The sequence below is a fragment of the Struthio camelus genome, chromosome 9 (assembly GCF_040807025.1).
Source record: "Struthio camelus isolate bStrCam1 chromosome 9, bStrCam1.hap1, whole genome shotgun sequence".
In the NCBI taxonomy this organism is placed as follows: Eukaryota; Metazoa; Chordata; class Aves; order Struthioniformes; family Struthionidae; genus Struthio; species Struthio camelus.
This window is the reverse complement of record NC_090950.1, coordinates 34,057,743-34,074,904: the sequence shown is the minus strand read 5'-3', so window position 1 is coordinate 34,074,904 and position 17,162 is coordinate 34,057,743. Positions and strand designations below refer to the sequence as shown.

At 47.4% G+C, this 17,162-nt stretch overlaps 1 protein-coding gene and 1 long non-coding RNA gene across 3 annotated transcripts in view; one reads left to right on the top strand and one right to left on the bottom strand.

Moving 5' to 3' along the window:
• The window catches only part of WWTR1 (WW domain containing transcription regulator 1), a 73,794-nt gene extending 69,249 nt beyond the window's left edge, over positions 1-4,545 (bottom strand). The window contains exon 1 of the mRNA XM_068955125.1: positions 4,098-4,545. Within this exon, the coding sequence (XP_068811226.1) occupies positions 4,098-4,501 (404 nt within the window). The 5' untranslated portion in view covers positions 4,502-4,545. The remainder of the gene's footprint in view (positions 1-4,097) is intronic.
• Positions 4,209-11,419, top strand: LOC104138358 (uncharacterized). 2 transcript variants are annotated; one of them, XR_011142952.1, is made up of 5 exons: positions 4,232-4,444; positions 7,120-7,271; positions 7,532-7,617; positions 8,567-8,694; positions 9,311-11,419. It is a non-coding gene; the product is annotated as an uncharacterized lncRNA (long non-coding RNA). The 2 variants fall into 2 exon arrangements; XR_011142953.1 differs by lacking the exon at positions 7,120-7,271 and having other exon boundaries at positions 4,209-4,444.
• Positions 11,420-17,162: the final 5,743 nt, after the last annotated feature.

Below are 17,162 nucleotides of genomic sequence, written 5' to 3'. Positions count from 1 at the left end.
CAGAGATTATTAAAATAAGGGAATGTACCAATTAATTTATAACCCTGCAAGCATTTTCCATATGGAATTAAATGACCTAACTGCTTATGTCTCATGGATTCATGTGCTCATCCTCCCATATTTGATTACATTAATACTGCCTTAGACAAAGCCCATTTACTCAAGCTTTGCCAAGAATAAGATCTGATCCAATCTCAGAATTCAGATGTTGAAATTACTTCATACATCATGTTGATCCCGTATAAGCAGAACGATAAAAGCCAATTCTCAGTTGCACAAAAGTCGGGGAAGTTCCTCTGGATTTACAACAGCATCATTAAAATAGAATTTGAACTGCAGACTCCAGTTAAAGGAGCAATCAGACAGCACTCGGATGCTGTTAATCGGAGCTTGCAAATTCAGTTCTGACGCGCACATTCCAAAACTCAGAACTCCCTAATGTCTCTAAAAAGAGTTAGGAAGCTATCTGCACAGAAGCTACAGCTGCATTCCCAGCAAATGAACTCCAGTTCTGTATCACAGCTTCCCTATCTGTTAGGAACTTTATAAAATAGTAAATACGTACATTAATTCCAGATAGAAGTCACTAGCAGTAATAAATCTCAAACGGGACTGCACGTTATAACTTCTTTTTAATAAGAAGGAACACTGGCAAGGGGAGCAGTTCCGGGAGTAAACGTAAGGGAACCACCACGTTGCAGCCAAGCAGCCCCTGGAGACAGGGGAAACAATGCCAAGCCCTTACAGAGGGCCTTGAACGCCCCAAAAGCCATGTGCTTTCATAAACGCATCTCCCCAACATACAACGCTAACAACAGTAACAGCAGTGAAGACGTGCGGCCTCTTGCCTTGCACCATTTTTCTACAACGTAAACCCAAAGAAAGCTACCTGGATGCAATCCCCGCCTCGTGCGGTGCCCATTATGACCGTCAGAGGTTGGAGCACTACTACAAAGGAGTGTAGCGCAAAGGTGTTAGTTTTTACCCACTCTTTTATCAGAGCTTAACAGTGTCGCACACGCTGTCCTTCCCATCTCCTACTGAGCCATATAACTACTCTTCTGAGGCAGAAAATACCTCTGTTCTGAATACTGTACAGCACCAAGCACAGTAAGAGTATTAGATAGTTACAGTCCCCACAGAACACAATTATTTTCAGAGAAATGCACTATTAGGAAATTGCTTGAACGGTTTAACTGTCTTCATACGATTTGTTTTGTCCTTTTCAGGAAAAAAACTGTCTTCATCGCATTTATACCACTTTTCCTCACCGTGTTCTGCTGAACCTGTTCAGTAATATAAAACTGACCATGTGTTAGATCAAACTTTTCCACCAACAGAAACTGGTAGCAAAAAGTGGGGCATGTCAGGTAAATCAAGTACTTAAAGTAATCAGCCTGCTTTCCCCTGAACAAGCTTTTACTGGCAAATATGTCCTCATACGGCAAATGTTTACCGTAACGTTTTTAAAAACCGCTGTGATAAAGGTAACAGCAGCAACAAGTTTCACAAATCGGCTCAGTGCAAACATCATACTCTCTATACAGATGTGTTTACCTCCTGGAGTGAAGTCACAGTCTGATCAGAAGCACGGCACACACACACCGAGAAAACACTAAAGCCTTACACTTCATTTGAAATACGAGGCTGCAGTACCTAAAATCAAACTGGCAGAAAGCAATACTTGAAAAATTCTGATGACAGAATATGTGTACACAGTTCAGCATGTGGATCAATAGGCAACTGATATTCCCACTTACCAACGTAAGAGCTACACAAGGCATTTTGCCCATCTTTCCAGAAATCCTTTTTATCAGAAAGAAGTCACACTTAAACTTTTTTTTTCCCCCCACACATGCACACACAGAAAAATGCTTTAGATAACATTGCTGTAAGTGAGTGTGTGTTTATTAGTCTGTTTTCCATCCCCCACTTCTGTGGCTTGGTATTTAATTACAGGGTGGAGTGGTCCCGAGGCTACTTATGTTTCTTCCAGTCACAGCCAGAAAACTTATGCAGGAACTGACACGCAAGGCCGTGATTTCTGCAAGTTATAGCTGGTTCCTGGTCAACGAGGCCAACTAAGGCTCACTGCTCATTTAAAGTCCCATCGTTACTTTCGTTTAGTAATTCTTGATAATACATTTAAGTAAAACAAATTGCATTTCAAACCTCAACAGATCATAAAGGCTTTAATACAACCTAGTTTTTTGCTAGTTGCTCTCCACCTCCTTCTCAATTTTCTTTTGCCAATGACTATACACATGTGCATAGCATTAAGCTGAAAAGAAATGGTGACTTTTTTTGACAGGCAGCCCTCGGGTATACATAAATGTAACCTTATATGCCAGGTTTGACCAAAGAGTGTTTCCAAATGAATCATCTGACTTAAACACTATATATTATTTTGCACAGTTTTAAACGCCGCTTTCCATAAACAGGATTAAATTTCTGTAGAAAACGCTATTTTCACCTGAAAAACATTACACCACGGCAAAATATTATAATTCATAGATGGTCGTTTTATAGCTGAGTATTACCTCCCAAAACTATTACTGAGTAATAATGAAATAATTTATACCACTTAATTATTACAGAAATTTTTAAAAGTTCTAAATAAAACTGGTTAAACAAAACAGAAAGTCTACCTTAGGTAACAAATTACACTCGTATATTAAAAAAAAAGGATATTGTTAAGCAGAATATTCTACTTTTAAGAGGTATAAAAAACAGAATAAAAGCAGATTCACAAAATAAAGTTTCTCAAAACGTTCACCGATTCGATTATTGTTGATGTGATTTGGAAAAAATATAAAAGACACTTTTGGGTTTTCCCCACAGCTTTTCGAATAAGAGACTCGCATTTTTGGTCCAAGCAGCAGGAATTCATCAGCGTTTGGTGATAGGGAAAAGCCTCTCTGTCAGACATGTGTGATGGGAAAGATGAAACCACAGGAACTCATTTCGATATCAACCAAAAGCCAAACAGCAGACAAAAATTATGTTACATCGTTTTTAACAAGAATCTGAAAACACCTGCTGGCCAAACCCTAGTAAGTATTTACACAAAATATTTATCTCCAAACGATCTGTTACAGTGCTCCTATCAGCTTCCTCTTCTCTGGCCTGCTTTCTTGAGAAAAAACATATGCAAGATGCAGCGCAACAAGATCTCCTCGCGTAGGTGGTAAATGAGATCAGTAAAAAATTCACAAGTCTGAACCCTGGTACGTGGCCACCCAACATTATAAATCACATATACTAACACACAGAGTGGCAAAAGAAAGGAAATTAGTTTTCACACTTTGCTAGTAACTTGGAGTGTGACAAGAGGCAAGAATCCAAATTCTTCGGAGTAACTTCAGAGGCTGTCTTGGTTTTTGAATAATCCTTTGGAGATTCCAAAGCCTCCAGGTAATGAAATCACTGCACCAGGAGATGAATTACGTATTTACTGATTTTTCTAAAAAGGAAACATTGTAAACGGCTGAACTCAAACTACTACTTCTTCTCCTGACCAAGAAGGTCGTAGCGAAGGGGCAAACTGCCTCCTGCAGCGCTGGCCGTTAACCTCCCTCCTAGGCAGGGCCTTCACTAGTACGGGGCTACCGCCTGTTGGCCCAGTCCCTAAGGGGCCGCTTAACCTGCGGCGAGCCCGGAGCCAAGCCAGGCGCTGGATCACACGCTGCAGCGGCTCCTTACGGTCGCTACGTGTCTTCAGGCCCTAGCGCGCTGCTGTCCGTCAGAAACGGAACGCGTGGCCAAAACGGACCGGGGCCCGAGGGTGAGCAGCGGCGGGCGCCGCGCGCGGGGGCTGGCGGAGGGGCCGGGCCGGGGTGCCGGCCCGCCGCCTGCGGCCCCACGTCCCCTTGCCACGCGCGGCGACCCCCGTGACCAGCGCCCGGGCCCGTCAGGGAGCGGCGTGCCGGCTCCGCCGCGGCCTAGCGGGCGGCGCCCAAGCGCAGGTCGAGGCGCCCGAGCCGCCCGCCGCCGCCGGCCCTGGCGCCCACCTGCCAGGCCCGAAGCCCCGGGGTCCCGCCGCCCGCCCGGGGTCCCGCCGCCCGCCCGGGGTCCCGCCGCCCGCCGCCGGCACTCACTTGAGGAAGTACCGCTGTCCCGTGTGCGTGAGCGCCATCTCCCAGCCGGGCGGCAGCGGCAGCTCGTCCGTCACGTCGTAGGAGCGCTGGCGGAGGTGCGCGTGCTGCGGCGCCGCGCTCGCGCCCGCGCCCGCGCCCACCAGCGAGGCGGGCGAGGAGTGGGAGCGGACGTGCTGGGCGGCGGCGGGCCGCGGCGGCGGCGGGCCGCCCGAGTCCGTGCTGGACTGCCGCGAGTGCGCGCCCGAGTCGGGCTCCTTGAAGAAGGACTCGGGCAGGATCTTCTTCCTCCAGGAGCTGGGCTTGGGGTTCATGACGGCGTTGAAGAGCGCCTCCAGCTCCGTGTCCAGGTCCTGCGTGACGTGGATCACCTGCTGCCCCGGCGGCGGCGGCGGCGCCCCGTTCATCTTGCCGCCGTCGGCGGCGGCGGCGGGCGCGGGCGGCCCGGCGGGCGGTGCCGGGGCCGGGGCCGCCGCCGAGGACGGGCCGTGGGTGCCGGGCGGGCGGCGGGCGGCGCGGGGCGGGCAGTGCCTCTGCGCCCCGCCAGCAGCGCCGTGTCCCGGCGGGCGGGAGGGGCGGGCGGGTCAGCCCCGGGCAGCGCGGCGCCCGCCCCCGGGCCGGGCCGGGCCGAGCCGCGGCGGGGCGGGGGCGGGGGCGGGGGCCGGGCCGGGCCAGCCACCCCCCCCCCGCGCGACGGCAGTTATGCAACTGCCGCGGAAACTTCGGAGCTTGGGCTGCGGGGCGGGGAGCACCCCCCACCGCTGCGCCGCGGGGGGGCCGGGGGGCGGGGCGGGGGCGGTTCTCCTCAGGGCGGTGCGGGGGGGGCGGTTCTCCTCAGGATGGGGCGGGGGGGGCGGTTCTCCTCAGGGCAGTGCGGGGGGGGCGGTTCTCCTCAGGGCAGTGCGGGGGGGCGGTTCTCCTCAGGATGGGGCGGGGGGGCGGTTCTCCTCAGGGCGGGGCGGGGGGGCGGTTCTCCTCAGGGCGGGGCGGGGGGGCGGTTCTCCTCAGAGCGGGGCGGGGGGGGCGGTTCTCCTCAGGGCGGGGCGGGGGGGGCGGTTCTCCTCAGGGCGGGGCGGGGGGGCGGTTCTCCTCAGGGCGGGGCGGGGGGGCGGTTCTCCTCAGGGCGGGGCGGGGGGGGCGGTTCTCCTCAGGATGGGGCGGGGGGGCGGTTCTCCTCAGGGCGGGGCGGGGGGGGCGGTTCTCCTCAGGGTGGGGCGGGGGGCGGTTCTCCTCAGGATGGGGCGGGGGGGCGGTTCTCCTCAGAGCGGGGCGGGGGGGGCGGTTCTCCTCAGGGCGGGGCGGGCGGGGGGGGCGGTTCTCCTCAGAGCGGGGCGGGGGGGGGCGGTTCTCCTCAGGGCGGGGCGGGGGGGCGGTTCTCCTCAGAGCGGGGCGGGGGGGGCGGTTCTCCTCAGGGCGGGGCGGGGGGGGCGGTTCTCCTCAGGGCGGGGCGGGGGGGCGGTTCTCCTCAGGGCGGGGCGGGCGGGGGGGGCGGTTCTCCTCAGAGCGGGGCGGGCGGGGGGGCGGTTCTCCTCAGAGCGGGGCGGGGGGGGCAGTTCTCCTCAGGATGGGGCGGGGGGGGCGGTTCTCCTCAGGGCGGGGCGGGGGGGGCGGTTCTCCTCAGAGCGGGGCGGGGGGGGGCGGTTCTCCTCAGGGCAGTGCGGGGGGGGCGGTTCTCCTCAGGGCGGTGCGGGGGGGGCGGTTCTCCTCAGGATGGGGCGGGGGGGGCGGTTCTCCTCAGGGCGGGGCGGGGGGGGCGGTTCTCCTCAGGGCAGTGCGGGGGGGGCGGTTCTCCTCAGGGCGGGGCGGGGGGGGCGGTTCTCCTCAGGGTGGGGCGGGGGGGCGGTTCTCCTCAGGATGGGGCGGGGGGGGCGGTTCTCCTCAGGGCGGGGCGGGGGGGGCGGTTCTCCTCAGGGTGGGGCGGGGGGGGCGGTTCTCCTCAGAGCGGGGCGGGGGGGGCGGTTCTCCTCAGAGCGGGGCGGGGGGGGCGGTTCTCCTCAGAGCGGGGCGGGGGGGGCGGTTCTCCTCAGGGTGGGGCGGGGGGGGCGGTTCTCCTCAGGGTGGGGCGGGGGGGGCGGTTCTCCTCAGGGTGGGGCGGGGGGCGGTTCTCCTCAGAGCGGGGTGGGGGGGCGGTTCTCCTCAGGGCAGTGCGGGGGGGGGGCGGTTCTCCTCAGGGCAGTGCGGGGGGGGCGGTTCTCCTCAGAGCGGGGCGGGGGGGGCGGTTCTCCTCAGGATGGGGCGGGGGGGGCGGTTCTCCTCAGGGCGGGGCGGGGGGGGCGGTTCTCCTCAGGGTGGGGCGGGGGGCGGTTCTCCTCAGGGCGGGGCGGGGGGGGCGGTTCTCCTCAGGGTGGGGCGGGGGGCGGTTCTCCTCAGGGCGGGGCGGGGGGGGCGGTTCTCCTCAGGGCGGGGCGGGGGGGGCGGTTCTCCTCAGAGCGGGGCGGGGGGGGCAGCAGGTTCTCCTCGGAGCGGCGCCCGGGGGGGGCGGCGGGTTCCCCTCGGAGCAGTGGGGGGGGGCAGCGGGTTCCCCTCGGAGTGGGCCCGGGGGGGGCGGCGGGTTCCCCTCGGAGCAGTGGGGGGGGGGGCAGCGGGTTCCCCTCGGAGTGGGCCCGGGGGGGGCGGCGGGTTCCCCTCGGAGCAGTGGGGGGGGGCAGCGGGTTCCCCTCGGAGTGGGCCCGGGGGGGGCAGCGGGTTCCCCTCGGGGCGGCTCCTCGCCCCCCGCGGCTGGAAGACCTTCTGTCCGCGCAGTTCCCTGTTTTTAAAGCGTCGTGCGGGAAGCGCGGCGGTCACCTCCCTGGTCTTTGGAAGCAGAGCGATGATGCTTCCTTGGGTTAATTTATCCCAGCAGTTTTGTGGCGTAACGTAGCGGTCCTGCGGCCACGAGAGCCACGTCGCGGGGCAGGAGGGGGAGACGCGCGTGGTAACGCGGCCTGCCCGCGCTCGTCAGCGCTTGCGAAACGGTTTAGCCCCCTGTTGCCCGTAGGAATTTAGTGCAGAGTTTTGTCATGTCTTTACAAGTTGCTCTCCACAGGGGCAGATACTTCCAGCATCGCCCTGCTGCTGTTTGGGTCTGTCCTGACCCCCCGTCGCAGTCACGTGCCCTCCATTTACCCTACGTGAAAAGGCGTAGCTGTCATCACAATGCATCCCTGAGGCTTTTTCTCCAAATCAATTTTAATTTGTGCAAGTTCAGCTCCTTTTGAATCTTTCATTTTCCCGTGGCAGACTCGAAATGGCTTTTGAACGGTGCTGATGTGACCCCAAATTTGCTGAAATTCCCTAGCTCCGTCTGTAAGGAGTAGTACCGCTCACTTCCCAATTTGGGGCTGGTTTTTACTGTAGGAAGCATACAGCGTCTTCATGACTGTATGTGTACAGACATTACGCGTTCGCTACACAAACACACCATTTTAGTGATATGTTTCTTCATTTTATTTCTGTAGTTTGGGCGGACTGCAGGCTACGCTGGCGCTGACTGATAAGAACGCGTCCTCCTCCCTAATCTGAACCCACATTAGAAAAGTCTCAGGTAAGCCATGTTTTTCCTGATCTGATTTTCCTGATGTCTTGCCTTAAGAAGTAGCGTGGCCTGTTCTGAGCTGCCTTTGGCTCCTCTGAGTTGAAACTAGGACCTGTCTCCTGAGCAGTCCTTATCCCTTGGTTAGCGCTACGTTTCAGCTTAGCGCTGCAGACTCCGAGAGTCACAGTTTAAGTACATCAATTCTGCATTAGGCTCAGATCAGGGGAACAGGAGTTGCTCTTGCTTGTGCATTTCCTGGTTTCCTTGCTTCAACAAGTATGCTGTCATTTATTTATTTTTCCTTACCTTTCCTGTTCGTGTTTCCACTGGCTAGGCAGATCTCCTCCTTGTATTTTTTGCCACATCTGCTATGTTTCTGATCAGGAAGCACAGTACTCCTGAGACTTGTTTACACTTCCCTTCCCTGAGAATTTTCCCTGCTATCTTTTGTGCCATTCTTCTACTGCTTCCTTGCTGGGTCACTTGCTAGCAGTTTTACTAGCTCAGACAGCTGTGCTAATTAAGCACCTGCTGCAGGGTTATGTAGATATTACATATAATTTTTTTTCTGCAATTTCCTTGTTTAAAACCCTTGCATATCAGATGATTGCGTGTATGTGGCTATTGTGTAGATAACGATCTGAACATAAGTGCTTTTTCACGTAGCCTTTAAAAAGGCTGTTATGCTTCCTCCAGGCCTTCCTCTGTACCCTTCCCTACAGACACACCTATCTACCTGTTACATTCCTTTCCAAATGACATGCCAATTAAAGGCAAGACTCCGACAATCTCATTCACGCTGACATCTCATATAAATTAATTAGACCGCTTCCATAAGACAGCATTGCATTCCATGACTAAGCATATACCCACCTGTTCTAAACTTCAGTAGTATCATCCAGTGTAAAAAATACAACAATAACATGAATGCAACTCATTTTTATGTGCTGCTCAACAGAAATTCTGGTGTTCGACTGAAAGATCTGTGAAAGCGCAGCTCTTCAGGCGCGCCCTCTTAGTAGTCCGCCTTCTAGCAGCGAGTTCAAGAGCAGTATCTATGCTTCAGTGGAAAGCCAAGCAATCAGAGTAGGTGCACTTTCAAACATATCCTTAGAAAATGAGCGTCTAATGGTTTAAAGAAGCAATACCATATGTTGTCATTTTTAATCTAGATCCGTCCCTGCTTTGTAGAAAAGCCTTGCATGCATTAATGTGTTTCTCTGAGAAAGCTTATATAGGTGAAGATGCAGGTGTGATGTCTTAAGATAAAACCTTCAGGATTCCCTTGAAAAGTCTCCTTCCTGGGTAACTGACTAGCAATTACACGGTGCAGATCATGAAGAGCGTGCATGCTTCCTCCCTTTGGTAGTCATTAACTACATCTACCTGCTTTCATATATGTCAGTGAAAAAACAGCCATAAATAAAAGAAAGCTTACATGTCTGCAAAATGAAGACTTGGGTTGGTGCTCCAGAACGCATGCGAAGCGTATCCCCTGTAGCCAGCTCTGATGTGGGTTATTTAATACAAAGACCTGGTGTATATTGCAAAGTTTCACCAGAATAGCTATGTCAGCATATACTCTCCAGCCAACATCTCCAAGCCAACAAAACCTCTAGTGTGGACACAGTCTGCTAGCAAAAAAGGACTTCTGTCAGCTTAGTTTATGTTATTTTATAAGTTGATGTAATTTTGCTGGCAGGAAACCTACGTGAACATCTATAGTAGATGACTGCTCAGACATTCACTTCAGAAACAGCTGTGCTAACCAAAAAATCCCTGCAACGTTTGTCTCTCCGAGGTTGTTCCCCTTGCAGCACAGCCAGCGAGGGCCGTACGAACGCTGCTCATCCACGTCCATACAAAGTCAGTCAGATTACACTTAAATAGCCTGCAACAGTGATCTGGGCTGACCTGTGGCATCTAGTTTGCAAACAGCTGAACTCATGTCAGATATTACCACACTCCAGATGCTTGTTTCAACTCCTATGAAATTATCACTGCCCCTCCCTTCCCTCCCTCCATCCCCCCGGCCACCAAGAAGAGAGCAGAACAAAATGTGTAGGCACACCATGTTCAGTTTGGCTCGAGCAGTGTAAACTGCTGATGAAAATGAGTTTTGCTAATGCAGCAGACTTTACACATTAATGAATTAGGAAATAAATTCACATTTGGTGACATCTAGAGGATAGACAAATAGCTTTAGGACCTCAAGACAGATCTGGAACATGAATTTTGGCCAAGCCCCGTGGTATAAATAAATCTTAAAACAGCCATGTAAAATAAACTGGAACCTGGTCTATTCTGGTGCTTCAAAATAAAAGTCTGGAATTGCAAAAAGAAAAAAACAAGCTTAACTCGGCGTGATTTTATTGAAAAGAGTGGTTTTGGAACAGTTATATCTGTCTGACGCTCTGTGTGAACACTGCTGACTAAATACCAGAATAATTACCATGCTCAGAAGACTAAAATACACAGCAGTAGCTATAGAGGAAAAATATTCTGGGATAGCTCTACAAAATTTAGCAACAGAGTAGCACAGAGCAGCACTGACAGTTAAACCAGCATGAAAAGTAGTTTTCCTGGCATAATATTTCACTTACAGAAAGATATGGTAATACTAGCTTTCCTTTTTGATAATATAAACTGCCATGTACAAGGAGAGGGTTTTAGGATGTAGTTTTGACATGGGAACAAAGCTAATAGTTTAAGCACAACAGATTTGATACTTTGGGGAGAGTCTTCCAGTGTGACTTGCTTGTGTCCAATAAGGAGGTCATGTGATTTGCTCAAGCTCAGCAGGACAACTGCAAACAGAGCCTGATTATTCTGACATCCTGCTACTGCTGTTAGCATAAAACGTACCAGTTATATAAATATATATAGAGAGACTTATTAAGTGATTTTTAAAAAAAGTGTCATATACTTCCTAACACCTCTTGAACATGTTTGCTGGTTGCAGTTGTTTAGCACTGTATATTCCACTTTTTACCCTCTCTCTACCAAAGTTTATGGCCTACATGACCTGTACGCTCCTGTGTTCCACATGCATTTGAATTGCAGGATCCCCTACTTCCCCTAGAAAGTAGAAGCAACGTTCTTGCTCATTGTTTGTTTTCACCAGGGGTTTTCTTTTTGTCTGGAAGGTCATCCTTGATAGCAGTTTGTGAACTTGAGTGGGCGAAAGAGCAGGGATGACAGGCAAATCGTTTTTCTAGCAGTAGAAACGATAAGCGTTCTGTAGTCAGGTGACAGCAATGCCCCTTTGTGGTTAGCTGTGCTTGAAAAAGCCCTGCAGTGGGCCGCAGCAGTATCCCAACCAGTGAGAGCTTTTATTCTTTAGCTGGTCAGAACCAGGCAAACATCTCCATCTGTTAGCTTGAGGCCATGAAATGAAGATGTCTCCTAGAGCCAAAACAGCAGAGATTCTTCTAAGGTAGTTAGGAGACACAGTATTGCTTGCCTCCTTGCTTCGGTTTTACAGTTTTCATAAGGAAGATCGGAAATGTTAAAATGGGTGTGCTACAGTATTCAGAAGTTACAAGGTCTGATTATATAACTTACTCAAACAGAGAAACCAAGGAAAAAAATTTGACAGTAAAAACAACATAAGAGTACTCATAACACGTGCTTCCTGCGTAGGATATTTTTGACTGATTTATAAAAGGCATGTATTTTGCTTTCTTGGGAACTGTTGATGGAGTCTACTATGAAGCTGTACGTTAGGCTTTTATAATACAAGATTTTAGATACAGCACATCCCTTGGATCAACCACAGCGAGGAGGAAATTCCCTCAGCATCAGGATCCTGTGAAGAGGCAAAGGTCACTGAAGGAAATCTGTGTTAAAAAGCACCATAGCTTCTAATATTTACAAAACCGAGACAAAAAGACCAAGTCTTATCTGTTAAGAAACTTTTCTTACCTGAAAAAGATCTCAGGTTAGCTTTGTTGGGGCTTCAACTCATGGTTCTTGAAGCACTGGCTTCCTTCTTCTGCATCTACATGGAACAGCTCCAGTCACGCTCATCCCTCAAACCACTTGCAGCTGTCTGCTCCCTGGACGTTGCTGTCCAAGAGAGCTCAGCTGGCAGAAGGGACCAGCTGAGCACTTTGTGCAAAGTTCGCCAACTTAACTAGACCGGCTTCATCAACCGTGCAGGCTGAGATGGCTGCCCTGCCGCTGAAGGGCATGAGGTGTGCTCACGCTTTCCACTGCAGCGGAGGCTGCAACTGCCTTGTCAGCAACATCCGAAACTGCAATCCCAAGCAAAAACCGAGAAAGAGTCGTCAACTTTGTATATTCTTAAATCCAGAAATTAGAAGATTTCTACATTTGCATGTAGAAAAGCATAAAGGATGGTGATTTGTAAAGCCCATTCATGTCAAATTATTAACCAATTCCTGAAATTCATAAAATCCTTATAACGGGTTTTGTCTCAGTTAGAGTGTAGGTAACCACTGAGGTATTTCTGTAAAATTTTCTTGAACCAGTCGGTCGAGGCTTCGGCTGAAGTCAGACCTTAACAGGACAGAAACTCTTCTGTTGTCCTGTGGTGCGCCTGTGAAGCCAGGTTGGTTGAAAGGCCTAGCACAGAAGCTCCCTAACTTCTGCAGTTCTGTTTTCTTAGTATCTGTTTGCATATGTGTAGGAATACTCCTTCAAATGTTCACACACAAACACACTGTGGAGTAAGATATAGATTCCATAAAGTGAAATTGTTACGTTCTCTTTAACAGTTTCCCTGGTTCAAAAAAAAATCATTTTGAGAGAGCAGTAGATAGGGAAAGGAACAGAGTAAGATTACTGGAAGACTGTTACCTATTTAGTGGTAGAAAAAGATGTATTTAGTGTGTTTTGCAGCATGCTTGGTCACTACGGCTCATCTCTTAGCCTGAATATTATTTACATTTTTGGGAAAATGTGGATGCAACTATTAAGAGTGGTATTCCTCCAACAAGCTCCATTAATTTGGTAAACGAACTGAAGAATTGCTTGGCCTTACATATTTACAGTAACTTGTGCAATTCGTAAAATTGATGATCGTGGTAATTCTAAAATACACTCTTTTGTTACAGAACCACAGTAAAAACTGCACTTTTTTGCACATAACAGCAGTCTGCCCACTATTACGTCTTTAAATACTACCAGTAGTTCTTCTGAAAAATATATTTAAAATAGCTTAAAACCCAGAACCCTACAACAGGTATCTTCTATTGATACAAATAATCTGATGGGTGAATGCAATCTGAAATGTCACTCACCAACAGCTGAATGAAATTTCAGATTTCAGATTTCACTCACCCAAGATATAACTGCAGTCCTCAAACTGCCACAATCTATATTTACCTTGAAAATCAGCAACAGTATTAAAACAACAACAACAACAAAAAGGCCGTAATACACCAGACCCTGACCACGGAGCCAAGCACAGACAGGAAACTTCCTTCCCTTTATTTAGCTAAGTAAGAAGCTGCACAGTTTTACTCATGGAGTTTTGCCAGGTTATTCCTAATCTTGGATTTCCTTTCCTACACGCTACCTATTGTTAACATTACAAAGTCCCAGTATAGGAAACAGATATTCTTACACAAACTGGAACTGAAACAAAATCACCATTTGTACCTCTGAGTCTATATATGGACACATTTCATGCAGCGTTAAAACAGGTCTAACATGTTTTAACATTAAATTCAAAAAAGAAGGTTTTTGTCTTAACGTTAACAGTTCAAAGGGTTTTCTGTTAAATGAGAAGCATGGTATTTATTCAAGGCCTAATCCTAAAGTTCAAATACTGATTTATTTATATGCATGTAAATCTAAACTAACTCCATACCTGTTTAAACGAAACAGTTTCCCCCACATAACTCACAGAATATATGATTAACTACAAAGCCAGTTAAAAGGTGAAAGAGTATTCAGACTACTACATTAAAAACATGCAAGAAAGGTAGTAAAAAAAATACAACACAAATAAAGCTTGTAGGAGAGTCTGAGTGTACTTTTGAGATGGGAAACTGCTTAACAATTGAACTTGGATCAAAAATATATACAATATATTTTATAACACGGACAGTGATCATAGCTCATTCAAACAGATTAAAAAACAGGAAAAAAGCATTACTGCCTTAGCTTACTTACTGATTTAAAGAATCTAAATAGTTGAACAGCAGCGAACAAACGACATCCTCTGTTGCCAGAATCAGGTTATGTCATATTACTTGCTAAATGGATTAGCAAATTAATCGCCAGATTCAAGAAAAAAAAGCAAAGAAACAACCAATGTGTTTTACAGCGGTTTGAAATACTACAAGTTTTAGCATTTTCAGTGTAAAATCGATCATGAATTTGGAAAATACAAGGTGAAACACACTCCTAACTTGGTCTGGAGACCACGAACAATTTTTAGTGGAACACAAGCACTGAAAATAATTGTGTAGTGAAAGTTTTACTTTCCAGATCAAAAAAACCCCAAACTTTCTGCCCTCTGCTGTTTAGACCAGTAAAAAAGAGAGAGATCTACAAATCTGCATCGAATGCATACAGCTGAGGCCCCAGCCTAACTGCTTTTGAAAAAATAATCTATCTCAAGCTTGAAATTCTTGGGCGCTTAGGTGTTCTATGCGCTTGGACCTTTGCATCTGTAGGAAGCTCTCCTGAACTCAGTGGACTATCAACAAGGCGCCAGGGACCTATTCACAAGCTGCTTACTTCGTTAAACCAAAAGTTTCCTGACGTACACAGAAAGGGCAGTTCGTCACCATAAAGTTAATTGCCCACAGTTACTCAAAACATACAGAGGTCCCACGCTGATGGTAACAAGCATATTCTCCATACTTGATTGGTCTCTAAAGATGAAATAGTGATATGCCTGACTTCCTCACAGAATATTCAGAATTTAATTTATGTTTGTAAATTGCTTCAAGATTTTTAGATGAAAAGCTCCAAGTACTATTATTTCATTATTGTAATTATTTCATTATATGATTGCAAGGGCTGCGTCAGTATTTTCACTGTAGGCTTCCTCTAATTAAAACGCATCAAGGATATAAAATTCAGGTTTGCAATTTGTCTGTGTGCTTTCAGGGGATAATTCTGTATTCAGAAGCATTTTGCATGTCCACAATGTAAAACTAACTTCCAGATTAATGCATAGCAGAAACTTCATCAAATCATATTATTACTTCAACAACATTTTTACATTTTAAGACAGTGCATTAGATCAGAAATGACATTAGGCTAGACATAAACCGTATTAAAAAAAAAAAAAAAAAAAAGGAAAAAACCCTCCCCCCACAGTCTAGCTTGTACCCCAGTTTTGGCTCATCCTAATCACACTTGAGTACTTTATTACACAAGAGGATCTGTGGAAAGTAATACTACCATAGAAGTGCACGTTATCATTGAATGCTCCCTTAATCAAAATGACATGGAAAATAAAGCTGGGAGAGGCACCGAGAGGTCATCTATTCCGTATCACGGTCACAAAACACAACTACTTATCTATGCATGTTGCATGTGTCAATCAAGTACAGTACAGTTCAAAATTACCCTATACTTTCCAAAACTTATTAATATGAATATATAAATTTTTCCCATGCTCCTGTAAATAGTGCCACTGTCAGCAGAGCAAATCTGATAAGTCACTTAAGAAGTTACATTTTTCTTTTCTTTCTTTTTCTTTTCTTTTTTTTTTTGTTTAAGAGGCAAGTTGCAGACTTGCAAAAAAATAGTAGAGAAGTGACCTCAAATTTAACTTTGCTTTTAGTGGCTAAATATCAGAGCACATTAAAAAAGCTTATAAAAATAAGGTGGGTTGAAAGTAACATTACATCATAATTTTTAATAGTTTATGAACAATGCCATGTATTCCCCACTTCTTGTTCAGTGATTTCTATAAAGCAATAGCAAATTCACGAGAGGAAAAAAGTTATATCAAATGTAACTTTAGATGGCACCTTTCATTTTTGATAGCTTATATTAAAACTGAAAAATCCAGATCCATATGTGAATCCATATTTTAGCACTCACTATCGATGGGATACTGAAGTAAAAGATGCTTTTTCAGTCTCCTAAGCTTCAATCGCACCACAAAACAGCATTTATACAAATACAGTTTTTGCAACATTGACAACTCAAATCTGAACACTTACGTCAATGGCAGTTAGCGTCATTTGTGACGCTACACACGCAGAGAAACGGCCAGCGTTGGCCGGGACGCCAACTAACTAAGGAAGCTTGTTGTCTTTTTCTGAAAACTTTAAGAACTAGGAAGGTAAAAATGCTCAGATTCACTGGGGCAACAGTGAGATGAAATATGAAAATCGAGGACTTAAATCTGTCTGTATCAAACCAGAGCTGCGGCAGAGAAGTCCCAACAGACCGGGTTAAGTGAATCACCAGACGTTCCAGAGAAACAACCCTGATTATGAAATCCCTGTTATCACCGTGAATTAATGTAATAAAGGTCCCAACGATCTGCTTATTCAATAATGGCCAACATGGTATTACATTTCAGTAGTTTAACATTTTAAGAACAGGAAACTATTAGCTGATTCACATACGGGAGACAAAATCAGGCTTGTTTGCACCACAACCGTGCTATGTAAAGAAGGCAAAGAATAAGCAGCTCCATGTTCTAGAAAACTGACTTCACTTTTAAATTATAATACCTGTTGTTAGTTACAGCACTTCTGCCATGTTTCATTTGAAATAATACTTAACCAAAAGGTACAAAAATCCAAAACGGTATGAAAAGAATGCATTTGGGAACGTAGGAAAACAGTAACAGAGAATTTTCATGGTGTCGCTATGAAAGACAGGAAAGATACAGTCACTGCCAGAACCCGTGTGCTGCGGTTCCCTCTTTGGCCTCTGCAGTATACTTTAAAGGACTTACGAGCCACCCCACTAATGACAGTAAAACATTAATTACTGAAACTATTTAACATCAGTCACTAAAACTACAAAATAATATATCAGAATACTACTAGAAAGTGACTTCTCACATAACTTTTTGTCAGGTATTTTTCTTAAAAATGGAAAAGCAATAGTTAGCTCAGCGTTTCCTTTATAAACACTGTCCATGTAGGGGAAAAAATTGTTGCATGAGTATCAGAGAACAAGCCGCAAAGTGTGTTTAAGCAAAAACTTTTCTTAATCTGCCTGATAGCGTATCATCACCGAAACCCAGAGTTTTGGGTTTATATTTTTTCAGATCACCTTTACATACAGAAATAATCTGTGCACTAACTCATACTCGGCCCCTGGGCTTTCTACAGTAATGACTAGTAGGGGATACAGCCAACTTTATTATAATCAAGCTAATGTTTCCACAGGACTGTCTTAGGTAAGGTCAGGTAGACAACCTTACCGAACAAGAGTTGCGATCTCCTACAATTTAGATCAGGCCATAAAGCTAGGAACGAAATTCTCACGACACGGTCCGCCACTGCTCCACAGAAACATTTCCAAGACAATTGGAAATGGTGGCGTTGGCGGGGAAAGAAGGGCAGAAGGGCAGCGCAACACCCAGCCCCTGCCTTGACTGAAGC